Source organism: Lates calcarifer, linkage group LG4, assembly GCF_001640805.2.
Source record: "Lates calcarifer isolate ASB-BC8 linkage group LG4, TLL_Latcal_v3, whole genome shotgun sequence".
NCBI classification, from domain to species: Eukaryota; Metazoa; Chordata; class Actinopteri; family Centropomidae; genus Lates; species Lates calcarifer.
The window spans coordinates 672,676-690,818 of NC_066836.1; the positions used below are offsets into that span (position 1 = coordinate 672,676).

General features: G+C 39.1%; 2 gene segments (V, D, J or C); both read left to right on the top strand.

Moving 5' to 3' along the window:
* Window positions 1-1,323: 1,323 nt before the first annotated feature.
* Window positions 1,324-1,840, top strand: LOC108884893 (T cell receptor alpha variable 38-1-like; the record flags this gene model as incomplete). The annotated part of the segment is given in 2 exon segments: window positions 1,324-1,403; window positions 1,494-1,840. Coding segments are annotated over 2 exon segments (393 nt in total), but the record flags the coding sequence as incomplete, so codon positions are not given.
* Window positions 1,841-9,727: 7,887 nt separating this feature from the next.
* LOC108884862 (T cell receptor alpha variable 12-3-like) overlaps window positions 9,728-18,143 on the top strand; it is a 30,851-nt gene continuing 22,435 nt past the window's right edge. Inside the window, 1 exon segment of the V gene segment in view lies at window positions 9,728-9,876. Within this exon segment, the coding sequence occupies window positions 9,837-9,876 (40 nt within the window).

Here is an 18,143-nt window from a genome sequence, read left to right on the forward strand (position 1 = left end):
TCACCTTTCTTCTACAAAATCCCTGATTGTACTCACTGACAACAATACTGGTAAAACTTGGTGTTAGCAGTAAGAAATAAAAGCAGCAGAATAACAGAGGTTTATGTTTTTGGGCTTAAAGCTATAAAATCTATTGAGGTGTGGTTTTGGTGTTGATAACATACAGTGATATGAGAGGAGGGACAGGTTGAGGGAGGAGCAACACTGTCAAAGAGCAGAACACAAAACAACTCCCACTGTCAGATGCATTCAATATCTAAACCATACATAACACACATACTGTCTGTAAGATGCTCTCACTGCATTACTGTGGAATGTTTCCTTTGTTTCTCATCATACTAAAAGGTAGGTTAAAGCAGGAATAATAAATGCCTTTAGAGGATCTGTTTGCTAGAAACCACTGGAACAGGCAATCAGAGTTTAACATGGTCTTTAACAACATTTATCTGTTTCTTTAGGTGTCAGCTGTCAACAACTGACTCCAGACAAGGATGAAGAGTTCAGTTTAGAAGGCAGCTCTGTTACTCTGTCCTACAAATACTCCAAACAAGCTACTGGTAGTGATCAGTTTTACTGGTATCGACAATATCCAGGAAAAAGACCAGAGTTCCTCATCTCTCACTTAGGAACAGGAATAATAATACAAAAAAATGATCTAGTCTCTGGACTGTCTTTTAAAGTGAGTGAGGATAAAACCCAAATGGATCTGCAGATCTCCTCTGCTGCAGTGACAGACTCTGCTGTGTACTACTGTGCTGTGAGGCCCACAGTGACAGGAAACACCACAACTCTGTACAAAAACCTTTGGAGCAAAGACAACACAATACTCCACAACATCTACTAGAGGGAGTCACACACTGTTAAATTTCAACACCCACTGAAGTCCAATTCAACCAAAGAGATTATTTCTGTCTCCAGAGCAGAAATGTTTGAGGAACTAAAACAATCAGTTTTTGTTATGATTAAAGTGAAAAGCTAATGATAATGAGGTGTTGTAATATGATGACTCAGTGAATGAAGCAGTGCTTGAAGGAAAACTGAGATATTTTTAAAATACCAGATACCTAGTGGACATAGTACTGAAAACAGAAGTTAAGTTTGGGAAGTAAGATGTTGTCAACTTCATTCATATTGTGTATTTTAAGATTAAAAGAAGAACCATTAACTCTTAGTGGTCCAAACTGTGCTGAGTGTAAAGTTGTCAGTAGGAGGAATAACAGAGGGCTGTGAATGAGCCCTGTCACTGTGATCAGGCTCCTCCTTCTAATCCACCAACTTAGTGTTGATGAAGACTAAACAGAGAGCTCACAGCCTTCTTTATACTTGCTGTAGCTCACAGTGACTCAACACTGCAGATATGATGCCTCTGTTCATCTCAGTGCTGCTGGCTGCTATGTGCCTTGGTATGAACACAACTCTGTTTCTCTGATATCAATCCAACATTGACATGATTCTTTAACAGCACACTGATACTGTTTGTTGGTGTTTTACAGAATGCAGAGCACAAAAAGACAACGTGCTGCAGCCACCAGGAGATGTGACTGTTACTGAAGGAGAGGCTGGAACTCTTGACTGTCGATATAACAGCAGTTCAAACAATCTGAATCTCTACTGGTACAAACAGGATGGAGACCACAGCCCCAAATTCATCCTTCAACTTATTAAACTGGGTGGTGGGAACACAGCAGACAAGTTCAAAGAGAGATTTTCAGCTACTCTGAATTCTGCCTTAAGATCAGTTCCTCTGAAGATCCAGAAGCTTCAGCTGTCTGACTCTGCTGTGTACTACTGTGCTCTGCAGCCCACAGTGACAGGAAACACCACAACTCTGTACAAAAACCTTTGGAGCAAAGACAACACAATACTCCACAACATCCACTAGAGGGAGTCACACACTATTAAACTTCAATGGTTTCTTCTGATCCAGTCTAGATTCTTTCCCTCATCAGACACAGTTGTGATAAAGAGCTTTAGAAATGAAATTCATTTGATATATGAGTCTCCTCCTACTGACTGCAGAGGTGGCTGCTTGGCAGAGAACTGTGTGATTCCAGCTGTGAACATCAGACCAAACACAACTCACAAAACCACTCACAACTTCTTCATCCTGAATGTCCAGTTTCAACAGTTCTCCTCTGTAAACATGGAAAAACTCACTGTGATTTTCTTCTTTTCAACTCTCGTAGGTACGTATGTTTTACACAAGAAAAGCTGAAACTATTCATTTTCATACTTGAAAACACACAATAATCTGTCTTTGTCATGACGTCCTGTACAATCTAGTTGTGATCTCAGCTACAGTTGAGCTGTTTCTGTCCACAGAGTAACACTGTACACTGACATTTTCCACTGTCTTCTCCTCTCAGCCTCATGGACAATGTTAGTCTAATGGCTTCATTTTCTCTACTTTTTCCAGGACTAACAGCTGGAGACTCAATCTCTCCTGAAAGAGGTGAAGTCAGTGGAAGAGAAGGACAATCTGTCACACTCAGATGTAACTATGAGACATCAGCAGATCGTGTTCTACTTTACTGGTACAGACATCATTCTGACCTTCAGGCACCTCAGTTTATACTCAGGAAAGGAGAAGGAGCATGGAAAGGTCAAGACCATATTCCTGACAAACGATATGAATCCCAAACAACAAGTTCATCAACTGAACTGACCATAAACAGTCTAACCCTGGCAGACACAGGTCTCTACTACTGTGCCCTAGAAACACAGTGATACAAAGTGTAGAAGAGGCTGTACAAAAACCTGAACACAGATATCTGACTACTCTTCAAAGAGAAGGGAAGTGGGATTCAAACCACAGCTTCATATCAGATGGATTCTGCTAATTCCTGTTTTATCAGAGTCACTGTGGTTACAGCTGCTAATCAAACACTGTGGGAGGATTCACATGAGCAGCAAATCCACATCAATGACAAACCAACTGGATGATGCTTCAAATACAGATCGATATTTTATGGAAAACAAGATGAATAAAAAATAATGTAGACTTTACAGGACAATAAAAAGACTTGTCGTGTCCTGTAATAATGTTTCTCTCTTTTGTTCAGCTCCAGGTTGTGAAGTACTTGTTGTTTGTAGACATGATGTGTCTCTTTGTCTCCACTGTTTCTTATTCCATCTCTTGTTTCATTGTCTCTGCACTTGAAGATGGCAGACAGTGAAACTCTGCTGACCACACTGAGTTACATTATTGAACCATGACAGTAAGACACAGCTGTGGCACCAAACAGACAGAGGTAATAATCAGAGAGAACAGTTCATGTTCATCAACACACAGCTGCTGTGTGGAGTTTTACACAGAAAACAACAGAGACAGATGTTCACATCTTAAACCACCAGAGACAATGCTCTGAGAAACATTTGAAACTTCTGAATGTGTAGAGATTCATTCAGGTGAGTTTTCTGCAGATTCCTCCTTCAGTCTGAGCTTCTCTGATGATGATGATGATGATGATGATGATGATGATGATGATGATGACTGCAGCATCACTGTCATTTCTAAAGCTTCCATCAGCCTGATTGGAAACAGAGCACAGCAAGAGGAGGAGCTACACAACTGAATATTAAAGGCTTCATTTTGGAACTGAAGAGCTGCTGTGTTCTCTCTATTCTTCATTCAGGACAAGTCAAATGATGCTACTGCTTTTAGTTTGGATGATGATAGTCTCCTTTCATACTGGTAAGTACTCAACAGACGTATCAAGGTGGAACAGGTGATAGGTCATGTGACTTTATTTTCATGGAGTTCACTTTTCATCAACTAAACTTCAACACAGAGATACACAGTTTAAATATATCTTTGTTCTTTTCAGGATCCTCTGAGGATTTAGTGAAACCATCTAAAGATGTAATGATGGCTTTGGAAGGAGACACTGTGACTCTCTCCTGCAGCTATTCTCAGTCTGTACAAAACCTCTACTGGTATCAACAGAAGTCCAGTTCATCTCCACAGCTTCTCATGATGGAACATTCAAAGGCTGAAGGTTTATCTTTTAACCATGACAAGAAAACAAAGGAGTTTCACCTGCAGATCTCCTCTGCTGCAGTGACAGACTCTGCTGTGTACTACTGTGCTGTGAGGCCCACAGTGACAGGAAACACCACAACTCACAACAAATATGACAAGCTTGATTCTGTCTAAATGTTCAGTTTTTTCAGTTTAGTGAGTTCCTTGAATTGGCATCAAAAGAACTGCACTAAACTGGTTTAAGTCCTATTTATCAGATTGACTTCAGTTTGTTCAGGTTAATTACATATCCTTCATATACACAAAAGTGAGACATGGAGTTCTACAAGGTTCTATTCTTGAACCAGCTTTATTTACCTCATATATGCTTCCTTTAGGCAATGTTATCAGGAAACACACCATAAACATCAACTGCTATGCAGATGATACTCAATTATACTAAAGTATAAAACTATATATAACTATATATGACTCACTATAATATTTGTATGAGCAACACAGACTCAGCATGTGACCTTCCCTCTACAAAATCCCTTTTTGAATTCACTGACACACTGACAACACTGGTAAAACTTGGTGTTAGCAGTAAGAAAGAAAAACCAGCAGAATAACAGAGGTTTATGTTTTTGGGGTTAAAGCTGTAAAATCTATTGAGGTGTGGATTTGGTGTTGATAACATACAGTGATATGAGAGGAGGAACAGGTTGAGGGAGGAGCAACACTGTCAAAGAGCAGAACACAAGACAACTCCCACTGTCAGATGCATTCAATATCTAAACCATACATAACACACATACTGTCTGTAAGATGCTCTCACTGCATTACTGTGGAATGTTTCCTTTGTTTCTCATCATACTAAAAGGTAGGTTAAAGCAGGAATAATAAATGCCTTGCCTGACTCTCTGGCTAGGTAACTCTTTAAACCTACTGATTGTTCTCCTTTAATCAATCATCTTTATTGATTCATCTCTTCCTCTGCATGTTCTGTTCTTCCCCAGAGTGTAAAGGACAAGACACAGTGACCCAGCCAACAGGAGACTCCTCAGGGAGGAGCTGAGCTGTTACTGAACTATAGAAGAGAGAGGAACTTCTATATTCAGCAGAGTTCAATACACAAACCACAAACATTACCTTTATTCAACATGCTGTCATTAGACTATTATGAACTGTCTCTGCTGGTACTCACTACTCTAACAGGTATGCTATGATGTAAATTTGTTCTCAAAGTTCAATTGATATAATTCCATTATTTCATTAATGTGATAAAGGGCTTTCTTTTTAAACACAGTAATAACAGTTCTCTCTTCCTTTAGGTGTCAGATGTCAAGAACTGACTCCAATCGAGAAAGAAGAGTTCACGTTTGAAGGCAGCTCTGTTACTCTGTCCTACAAATACTCCAAAAAAGGTGCTGGTGCTGCTTATACTGATTATTTCTTCTGGTACCGACAATATCCAGGAAAACCACCAGAGTTCCTCGTCTCTCATCAGGAGTCTGGAGAATTAATACCAGATCCAGTCTCTGGACTGTCTGTTAAAGTGAGTGAGGATAAAACCCGAATGTATCTGCAGATCTCCTCTGCTGCAGTGACAGACTCTGCTGTGTACTACTGTGCTGTGAGGCCCACAGTGACAGGAACCACCACCACTCTGTACAAAAACACAAGCTGACACACTGACAAGCTGCTGGAAGCCTTTTTTCCACACTCTTCAACTCAGCTTTTTACCTCCACTAGAGGGCCACATTATCAAGTAGGCGGTGCACTACTTGTGCACTGTGTTCAACCATTCTGTCAATAATAACTGCTGCTGTGAAGAGAACAATTCTCAGACTGAATGTTGAACATCAGCCAGTTTCTCCTCTGGATTTAAACCTTGTTGTAGACATGGAACATTGGCTGTGGATTATTCTTGCTGCTCTTTTCTTTGGTAAGATACAAAGCAAAACATGTTTCCTCTTCAAACACTTGAACATATTACTGAGCTATACAGTAAGTGCTTTTCATCTTTATTCTACAGAAAATCAGAGCACATCATTTCTGCTGACATTTGTTACCTTGTAAAACACTTTCTATGGTTCAAACTGACAATGATCAGTGAAAATCACATCTATTCTACATGTCTGTGTGTCTGACTCTCTGGCTAGGTAACTCTTTAAACCTACTGATTGTTCTCCTTTAATCAATCATCTTTATTGATTCATCTCTTCCTCTGCATGTTCTGTTCTTCCCCAGAGTGTAAAGGACAAGACACAGTGACCCAGCCAACAGGAGACGTCACTGCTGCTGAAGGAGACACAGTTACACTCAACTGTACATTTGAAACAACATATTCAGGGCCCACTCTCTTTTGGTACAAACAAGAAGAAAGTAATTTTCCAAAGTACATGCTGAAATGTTTGAAATGCAGCCCACAGTGACAGGAAACACCACAACTCTGTACAAAAACCTTTGGAGCAAAGACAACACAATACTCCACAACATCCACTAGAGGGAGTCACACACTGTTAAACTTCAGTGGTTTCCTATGATCCAGTCTAGATTCTTTGTAGTGAAGAAGCAGCAGCAGAGAAATTGAGAGTTTGCTGTTCAGAAAACAGTGAAACTCTGATGATAATGAGACATTGTAGGATGTGAACTAAGAGGATGAAGCAGTGTTTATAGAAATAAGGTAGGAGAGAAAATGTTTAAAATACCACATAAGTACTGGACACAGGACTGGAAAATAAAAGTTTGGAAATTGAGGTGTTCATAGCTGTGTTTACACTGTGTAATTTAAGATTAAAAAGAGAGAAGTTGACTCCTGTGTAGCAACACCAGGCTTGCCATCTGTCACAGGCTTCCAAAAATGTTATAGTGGGGAAACATGTAATGGATGTATGTTGTAAACAAGAGACAGTATTAAGCAGGTGACAGTAAGGACAATCATGAACCAGATAGGAAACAGACACAGAGGAGCTTTTCTTTCCAAACCAGATCAGATATTAGCATGTGAAGGTGATGTACGATCAGCTCAAAGGTCAAATGACCAGTTCTAGAGGATCAGCTATAATGGACACAGGTCTAAAGTAGGAAAATTAAAATCTCAAGAATGAAAATGAGTTCTACACAACAAGACTTTATCTTTGACTGTTACCTTTATCAAGAAAAGTGCCCTTCAAAGAAGTATGCTATGACTGTGTTCAAATCAGAGATCTCCAGGACACGCCAAAGCTGAAATATGGTACAGTACTTCACAGAGACCATTTCACCACACCTTCAAATGTGACATAATTGCCCAGGGATAAAACAGTATACTGCCTGAGTTTGCTGCTGTGGTTGATTTTAGTTGCTTTTTACTATGAGCTTACAGCAATTCACCACGTAGCTTTTTGCAAAATCTTGGTTTTCTGCCAGTCTTCACTTTATCCCAGTCATTTTGTCCTCTTCTCTTTGTTCTTTCATTCATCATTTCTCACATGCTCTTCAAATAACTTTCCTTTCATTTATTCCTGATAGTGACGTCTTAAATTTTACAAGGACAGATGAGCCCTAGTTAACTTTTCTGTGACTTTCATTTATTATTACCACATTGTCACCCAGATCTTTGTGTCATTTAGCCAAAGTTTTTCTAGTCACTCAAAGTCACTCATGAAGAGGTCACTCAAAAATAACTGTTTTGGTCCCAAACATGAAAGTCTCCAGCAACAAAAAAACACCTCAAGATAGGTTTATTTTTAAAATTCTATTCTCCACACCTGTTTGCATCTGTCTGTATAAGCTGCTGGAAACTTAATTTCCCTGAGGGAGTCATCCCAAGGGATCAATAAAGTCTGTCTAAGTCTAAGTCTAAGTGTAAGTCAGTTCATTACCTGCTCACGACTGGGTTGATGTCAAAATAATTACATTTCAACAATAAAGGGTTTGGTAGTGACATGATCAAAGACTCCATAGGCTTGACCCCTTACTGTGGTCTGTAGGAGAAAATACTACATGTAAGACAGAAGCTCAGTTACAGATCCACTGCAGGGATTTATCAGGTCTTCTTTGTCACTATTTGATGTGAAATAAGGAGAAAAAAGCTGCTGGTTGCTGGTTGAATGGATCTTCGAAAGGAGAAAGTCAAAGAAGATTTTTCTCTGGCCCCACCCACTGAAGTCCAACTCAACCAATGAGATTATTTCTGTCTCCAGAGCAGAAATGTTTGAGGAACTAAAAGCACAATCAGCTTGATGTTGAGGAGAAGGGCTGTGCAGCAGAGGGGCTCTTTAGTTTTTTCATTCTACTGCAGTGGAAGAACATTGCTCATCTGCTGTCTGTTTGGCTTCAACAACTCCAAAGACATGTTGCTTTACCTCTTTTTGTTTTTATCTCACTTCATCGGTGAGTTTTACAACTAATGAGATAAAATATTTGTTTTGCTTTTAGTGTGTCTCAGAATGATCACATATGAAAGAAAAAGTGAAGAACCTCTGTTGAGTCTCTTGATGTCAGAATCTCTTGCAGACTAACTGACATGCATAACACTCATTTTGCAGACATGGGTTCCATGAACAGCATAAAACCAGAAAGTTCTGAAGAAGTTGTTACAGAGGGAACAAACATCAACCTGACCTGTAAATATGACGGTGCTATCGACAATATCCAGTGGTACAGACAATACCAGAGATCCAGACCAGAGTTCCTGCTCTACATAACAGAGGGAGGATCGATTCATCCAATTCTTTCTGATTTCTCAGCTCACATTAACAAAGGAGAGAAACGTGTAGATCTGGAGATCATCTCAGCTAAAGTGACAGACTCTGCTGTGTACTACTGTGCTCTGCAGCCCATAGTGACAGGAAACACCACAACTCTGTACAAAAACCTTTGGAGCAAAGACAACACAATACTCCACAACATCCACTAGAGGGAGTCACACACTGTTAAACTTCAGTGGTTTCTTCTGATCCAGTCCACAGTCACTTTACTTTCAGACAGGATTGTCATGAAAAGCTTTAGAGACCAGTCACAGCACACAACAGGGTAACCATGGGAATAACAAGTTAAATCTTGAATTGAAACAGCACTTGTCAAAATTGTGAAGGACTGATGTATAAACACAGATTCTAATAAATGATCTGTTCTTGTTCTTGCTCCTGGATCTCAGAGTCTTTGATACTGCTGACCATGATACTTTATTAGAAAGGTTAGAAAAATGGGTTGGCTTATCTGGCCTGGTTCTAACATGATTCAGAGCCTACCTACAGAACAGGCAGTTTTTTGTGTCCATTGGAGACTTTGCCTCAGGTAGAGTGGGTATTATGTGTGGAGTACCCCAAGGTTTGATTCTTGGAACACAGCTATTTAATCTCTCTATGCTCCCACTCACACATCCTACAGAAAAACTAATTAAATTACCATAATTATACAGATGATTAAGACAGTACATATCCCTGTCTCCTGATGACCTTGATCTCATACATCTCCTGACTCAGTGTACTGATGATATTAATCAGTGGATGTCAGAACTTTTTACAACTGAACAAAGATTTAACAAAAATACTCAAATCAGATTTCTACCATCTGAAAAGACTGTGGCTAAGTTCTTTCCCAGAAGCACACATCTTCTGGATGCACAGATAAATTCAACGACTTCAACACTGGTGGTTCAAAACCAGCGAGAGGTGATTACCTGGCCCCGCCCACTGAAGTCCAACTCAACCAATGAGGTTATTTCTGTCTCCAGAGCAGAAATGTTTGAGGAACTAAAAGCACAATCAGCTTGATGTTGAGGAGAAGGGTTGTGCAGCAGAGAGGCTCTTTAGTTTTTTTATTCTACTGCAGTGGAAGAACATTGTTCATCTGCTGTCTGTTTGGCTTCAACAACTCCAAAGACATGTTGCTTTACCTCTTTTTGTTTTTATCTCACTTCATAGGTGAGTTTTACAACTAATGAGTGTCTCAGTTAACCTGCTGCATTAACAGTACATTTGTTCTACATTTCATAACCAGAGTGGAAATTTAGAATTTTCATAATAGAAAATTCAGATGTTGATTTTATATATATTTTTAAATATCTCAGAATGATCACATTTGAAAGAAAAAGTCAAGAACCTCTGTTGAGTCTCTTGATGTCAGAATCTCTTGCAGACTAACTGACATGAATAACATTCATTTTGCAGACATGGGTTCCATGAACAGCATAAAGCCAGAAAGTTCTGAAGAAGTTGTTGCAGAGGGAACAAACATCAACCTGACCTGTAAATATGACGGTGCTATCAACAATATCCAGTGGTACAGACAATACCAGAGATCCAGACCAGAGTTCCTGCTCTCCATCACAGAGGGAGGATCGATTCATCCAATTCTTTCTGATTTCTCAGCTCACATTAACAAAGGAGAGAAACGTGTAGATCTGGAGATCATCTCAGCTAAAGTGACAGACTCTGCTGTGTACTACTGTGCTCTGCAGCCCACAGTGACAGGAAACACCACAACTTTGTACAAAAACCTTTGGAGCAAAGACAACACAATACTCCACAACATCCACTAGAGGGAGTCACACACTGTTAAACTTCAGTGGTTTCTTCTGATCCAGTCTAGATTCTTTTCCCTCATCAGACACAGTTGTGATAAAGAGCTTTAGAAATGAAATTCATTTGATATATGAGTCTCCTCCTACTGACTGCAGAGGTGGCTGCTTGGCAGAGAACTGTTTGATTCCAGCTGTGAACATCAGACCAAACACAACTCACAAAACCACTCACAACTTCTTCATCCTGAACGTCCAGTTTCAACAGTTCTCCTCTGTAAACATGGAAAAACTCACTGTGATTTTCTTCTTTTCAGCTCTCGTAGGTACGTATGTTTTACACAAGAAAACCTGAAACTATTCATTTTCATACTTGAAAACACACAATAATCTGTCTTTGTCATCACTTCCTGTACAATCTAGTTGTGATCTCAGCTACAGTTGAGCTGTTTCTGTCCACAGAGTAACACTGTACACTGACATTTTCCACTGTCTTCTCCTCTCAGCCTCATGGACAATGTTAGTCTAATGGCTTCATTTTCTCTACTTTTTCCAGGACTAACAGCTGGAGACTCAATCTCTCCTGACAGAGGTGAAGTCAGTGGAACAGATGGACATTCTGTCACACTCAGATGTACATATGAGACAAACTCTGACTATCCTGACCTTTTCTGGTACAGACATCATTCTGACCTTCAGGCACCTCAGTTCATACTCAGGAAAGGAGCTAAAAAGGAAACGTATCAATATAATTCTAATCAAAATCGATATGAATCCCAAACAACAGATACATCAACTGAACTGACCATAAACAGACTAACCCTGGCAGACACAGGTCTCTACTACTGTGCTCTGAGAAACACAGTGATACAAAGTGTAGAAGAGGCTGTACAAAAACCTGAACACAGATATCTGACTACTCTTCAAAGAGGAGGGAAGTGGGATTCAAACCACAGCTTCATATCAGATGGATTCTGCTAATTCCTGTTTTATCAGAGTCACTGTGGTTACAGCTGCTAATCAAACACTGTGGGAGGATTCACATGAGCAGCAAATTCACATCAATGACAAACCAACTGGATGATGCTTCAAACACAACACACCATGAAAACAAAAAGAAAATAAATACATAAATAACTTTTGATTGAACACAATGAAAAAAAAACTTCCATTGTTATGCAGATGATACCCAATTATACTTGTCAGTGAAGGCTCGTGAAACCAATCAGTTAGTTAAAATTCAAGCGTGCCTTAAAGACATAAAGACATGGATGTGCAACAAATTTCTACTATTAATCTCTCTAAAATGTTAGCTTCTGGCCCCGAACATCTGTGTATCTAAAAAAGCTCATTGGTCCATATTATTCCACTAGAGCACTGTCGTATCACTAACTCTACTATCTGTCCTCTGCTCCCTGTGGATCTACACCTGATCAACTTCACCCTCTCAACAACTGAAGTTCATTTTCATTAAATAATATTTTTGTGTCATGCCAGGAATCTCTAACTAATACAGTCAGCATTAAATATCCTTCCCTTTCTTCCCTTCTCATTGGAAACACTGGATTTCTCAATAGAATTCAAAAGACACCACTTTGCCACTGCACCTCATGTTATATTAAGGTATCTTCTTTTACAAGAACATCATAGTGTCTGATCAGACAAACATACACATGCTGACTCACCACAGCAACTCAGTGTGTCTCAAGCTACTGGGTTGGTAGATGGCTGCTTGGCAAATGTTAACAAACTTTAAAAAAGAATATCCTCTCAAACATACCACCAAGAGATTGCAGTGGGACAGTATCATTCAATATATCAATATACTCAGGGTCATAGTGTTCACTGACAACATGTATGTTCCCACTCAGTACAAGAGAAAGAGCATCTCCTCGTGCCTTTCATCCAGGCTCTCCCAGCTGAATACTTTCTAAATGTTCAGTCTTTTCAGTTCACTCAGTTTCTTGAATTGGCATCAAAGGAACTTCACTAAACTGGTTTAAGTCCTGTTTATTAGATTGACATTGTTTTGTTCATGTTAACTACAAATATTCAATGTACACATAAGTGAGACATGGAGTACCACAATGTTCTGTGCTTGGACCAGTTATATTCACCTTATATATACTTCCTTTATGCAATGTTATCAGGAAACACTCCATAAAAGTCAGCTGTTTTGCAGGTGATACTCAACTATACTTGTTAGTGAAGCCAGATGAAACAAACCACTCAGCTAAATTTCAAGCATACATTAAGGACATCAAGACATGGATGACCTGCACTTTTCTGCCATTAAACCTGTGGACTTGGATAGTCTCCATATTTCTCACTGTTACTCTTTTGATTTCATTCAATTCAAACACTGTTTGCTGCAGCTCCCTCCACCACCCTGAGGTACGTTGTATTGTTGATTGAATCATTTAAAATGTAATGTTCCTGTATTTCTTTATTTAGCGGGAATGAGCTCTCTGAGAAGAACTGAACAATCTTTTGTTATAAATGGTCAGTTCTTAAACCAAGTCTCTCTTAGACCAAAATACTTCAACATATTTCACAAGATTCCTTATTGACTGGATGATGATGTTCAAAAGCAAAACAAAGACAAATAAAAGCAGCAGAATAACAGAGGTTTATGTTTTTGGGCTTAAAGCTGTAAAATCTATTGAGGTGTGGTTTTGGTGTTGATAACATACAGTGATATGAGAGGAGGAACAGGTTGAGGGAGGAGCAACACTGTCAAAGAGCAGAACACAAAACAACTCCCACTGTCAGATGCATTCAATATCTAAACCATACATAACACACATACTGTCTGTAAGATGCTCTCACTGCATTACTGTGGAATGTTTCCTTTGTTTCTCATCATACTAAAAGGTAGGTTAAAGCAGGAATAATAAATGCCTTTAGAGGATCTGTTTGCTAGAAACCACTGGAACAGGCAATCAGAGTTTAACATGGTCTTTAACAACATTTATCTGTTTCTTTAGGTGTCAGCTGTCAACAACTGACTCCAGACAAGGATGAAGAGTTCAGTTTAGAAGGCAGCTCTGTTACTCTGTCCTACAAATACTCCACAAAAGCTACTGGCTCTGATTATTTCTACTGGTATCGACAATATCCAGGAAAACAACCAGAGTTCCTCATCTCTCACTCAGGACATGGAACAGTACTACAAACAAATGCTCTAGTCTCTGGACTTTCTTTTAAAGTGAGTGAGGATAAAACCCAAATGGATCTGCAGATCTCCTCTGCTGCAGTGACAGACTCTGCTGTGTACTACTGTGCTGTGAGGCCCACAGTGACAGGAAACACCACAACTCTGTACAAAAACCTTTGGAGCAAAGACAACACAATACTCCACAACATCCACTAGAGGGAGTCACACACTGTTAAACTTCAATGCTTTCTTCTGATCCAGTCTAGATTCTTTTCCCTCATCAGACACAGTTGTGATAAAGAGCTTTAGAAATGAAATTCATTTGATATATGAGTCTCCTCCTACTGACTGCAGAGGTGGCTGCTTGGCAGAGAACTGTTTGATTCCAGCTGTGAACATCAGACCAAACACAACTCACAAAACCACTCACAACTTCTTCATCCTGAACGTCCAGTTTCAACAGTTCTCCTCTGTAAACATGGAAAAACTCACTGTGATTTTCTTCTTTTCAACTCTCGTAGGTACGTATGTTTTACACAAGCTGAAACTATTCATTTTCATACTTGAAAACACACAATAATCTGTCTTTGTCATGACGTCCTGTACAATCTAGTTGTGATCTCAGCTACAGTTGAGCTGTTTCTGTCCACAGAGTAACACTGTACACTGACATTTTCCACTGTCTTCTCCTCTCAGCCTCATGGACAATGTTAGTCTAATGGCTTCATTTTTCTACTTTTTCCAGGACTAACAGCTGGAAACTCAATCTCTCCTGTAGGAGGTGAAGTCAGTGGAACAGAAGGACAATCTGTCACACTCAGATGTAACTATAAGACATCAGCAAGTGGTGTTAACCTTTACTGGTACAGACATCATTCTGACATTCTGGCACCTCAGTTTATACTCAGGAAAGGAGAAGGAGCATGGAAAGGTCAAGACCATATTCCTGATAATCAATATGAATCCCAAACAACAGATACATCAATTTATCTGACCATAAACAGACTAACCCTGGCAGACACAGGTCTCTACTACTGTGCTCTAGAAACACAGTGATACAAAGTGTAGAAGAGGCTGTACAAAAACCTGAACACAGATATCTGACTACTCTTCAAAGAGGAGGGAAGTGGGATTCAAACCACAGCTTCATATCAGATGGATTCTGCTAATTCCTGTTTTATTAGAGTCACTGTGGTTACAGCTGCTAATCAAACACTGTGGGAGGATTCACATGAGCAGCAAATCCACATCACTGACAAACCAACTGGATGATGCTTCAAACACAACACACCATGAAAACAAATGAATGAACACTGATATACTCAGTCAATCCTCATCGTAGAGCATCATTGAGCTGCCGCCATTCTTCACCGTCCTTGGGAACATGTAGAGCAACACCCCAAATACATCAACTAATGAATGAAAACATTACTCTGTATTAAGTCTGCACCATTCTGGATTTAGAGCTAATCCCAGCACAATTTCAGATATTCTTTTGGTTACAAATAATATATCTGGTCTTGAACCTATCAAAAGCATTTGATACAGTTAATCATCTTTTTACTTTTACAAAGGTTACCTAGTGTTGGTCTAAATGGAAATGCTTTTGATTCATTTCAAAATTATCAGTTTCAATGTGTAAAATCAGGAATGTCCCAGTCTCAGTTCTTCCATGTAATAAAGGATGTTCCACAAGGGTAAACTCTGGGTTTGATTCTTCTCATTAGGTATATTAACAACATTGTTATTTAAATGAATGGCTGTCACGGCCATCTTTATGCAGATGACACTGTAGTGTATTGTATTGCTGACTATGTACAATTAGAATTAAAATCTTTCAGAAAGCTTGTTTCCTCTACAAATGGATCTGACATTGAAAGTGTCACTGAATATAAATATCTTGGCATCTGGCCTAATGAGAAATTTACATTTAAATTCCATAAACACAACCAGGTCTGTAAACTGTACCAAAATAATTGACCACTTTTACAGAGAGAGAACCTGTTTGCTTATGTTTTACAGTAAAATGATTGTTAAAATAGTTCTCATGTCTGTGTTATGGAGACATAATTTATAGAAATGCTCCATCCTCCATTGTTAAATCCCTTGACACAGTCTATCATTCCTCCCTCTGATTTATTACAGGAGATAGCTATGGCACTCACCATTATATCTCTCATGATAAATTTGTTCAATTCTCTCTGGCTGAGAGGCAAAACAAAAATTGGTATCTGTAAATTTAAAGGCCATAATTGAAAAACTAACACATCACAGTGATTCTGGATTGAATCCCTTGAGTACAGACTGATCTAAGGAAGTTAGCCTTTTGTTTCAATGCTCCAACCTCTGGGAACAATTGACAACACACTCTAAAAATCAATCTAATATTTTATGGGAAATTTAAAACCATGTTAACAAACCACCCTGTCTCAACTTGAAGATGTCTGATATAATTATTATTTAATTGATCTTATTTGAATCTTGTCTGTACTTTTCTTGCTTTTTATTAAACTTGCTCATTTATATATTGTTTAGTTTTGTTTTTGTTTAAAACTGAAGTCATTATAATTGGTCCTGAACACATCAGAAATAAACTTTCTAATGATGTAGCTCCACTAGACAGCATTGCCCTGGCTCCCAGCTCCACTGTAAAGAATCTAGGAGTCATCTTTGATCAGGATATGTCCTTTAACTCACACATAAAACAAACTTCTAGGACTGCCTTCTTTCACCTGCGTAATATCACCAAAATTAGACATTTTCTGTCTCAAAAAGATGCAGAAAAACTAGTCCATGCATTTGTTACTTCTAGGCTGGACTACTGTAATTCATTATTATCAGGCTGCCCCAACAAGTCTCTAAAGACTCTGCAGCTGATTCAAAATGCTGCAGCACGACTACTGACAGGAACTAGGAAAAGAGACCATATTTCTCCTGTGTTAGCCTCTCTACATTGGCTCCCAGTCAAATCCAGAGTAGAATTCAAAATCCTCCTCACTTACAAAGCCCTTAATGGTCAGGCTCCATCTTACCTTAAAGATCTCATAGTCCCCTACAATCCCAACAGGACTCTGTTTTCCCAGAATGCTGGTTTGCATCCACTAGAGGGAGTCACACAGTGATTCTTTGTTTTCCTCAGCTTCTATCCACCACAGTGTCCTCCAGGGCTCAATTTCAGGTCCCATCCCTTTCTCCTTTTACATGCTCTCTCTGGGCAACATTATACAAAACCATAACATTGAGTTCAATTTCTACACTGGTGACTTGCAGATTTATCTTCCAGATAAATCCAATAATAAAACTGGTCTACAAACCTGTATAGTTGCTTAATAGACTTTAAAATTTCTGACAACTTTCTCCAGTTTAATGACAAATCTGAAGTCATTCTCATTGCTCCCACCCATGACAGGGCTCATATTGATAATGACCTCCTTGGTGCTTCAAACTCAAAGATCTCTGCCACATATCTTGGTGTAATATTTGACTCTGATTTTAAAGTGGATCTCAATGTATAACAAACAAACAAAAAAAATGTTTGTCCAATCATGTATTCAGTGGCACCCAATAGACCAAAGGTGACAGTTCTGCTGTTAGAGCCCCAAGACTTGGAATATCCTGCTAAAAGGATCAGGTGTGCATCACTGTCTCAGTTAAAGTCACTGCTGAAATCATACATAGTTGTAATCTTTCCTCTTTTATTTTACCTGCTAATTGAACTCTGAACTCTCAAACTCCGAAAAGGTGATCCACCCTTGAGTCATCTCAGCTACCTTTCTGTTATAAAGAAATCACCAAAAACAGTTGAAAAACATCACACTGCAATAAATGCTGCTACCAGACTGTGAACCAGGAAGAAGTGTAACAGAGAGAAGTGAAAATACAGATCTAAGAGGAGACGGAGAGATTCAGGGAGGAGCTGAGCTGTTACTGAACTAAATGGTCAGTTCTTAAACCAAGTCTCTCTTAGACCAAAATACTTAATATTTCACAAGATTCCTTCTTGACTGGATGATGATGTTCAAAAACAAAACAAAGAAAAAGAAAAGCCAGCAGAATAACAGAGGTTTATGTTTTTGGGCTTAAATCTGTAAAATCTATTGAGGTGTGGTTTTGGTGTTGATAACATACAGTGATATGAGAGGACAAACAGGTTGAGGGAGGAGCAACACTGTCAAAGAGCAGAACACAAAACAACTCCCACTGTCAGATGCATTCAATATCTAAACCATACATAACACACATACTGTCTGTAAGATGCTCTCACTGCATTACTGTGGAATGTTTCCTTTGTTTCTCATCATACTAAAAGGTAGGTTAAAGCAGGAATAATAAATGCCTTTAGAGGATCTGTTTGCTAGAAACCACTGGAACAGGCAATCAGAGTTTAACATGGTCTTTAACAACATTTATCTGTTTCTTTAGGTGTCAGCTGTCAACAACTGACTCCAGACAAGGATGAAGAGTTCAGTTTAGAAGGCAGCTCTGTTACTCTGTCCTACAAATACTCCAAACAA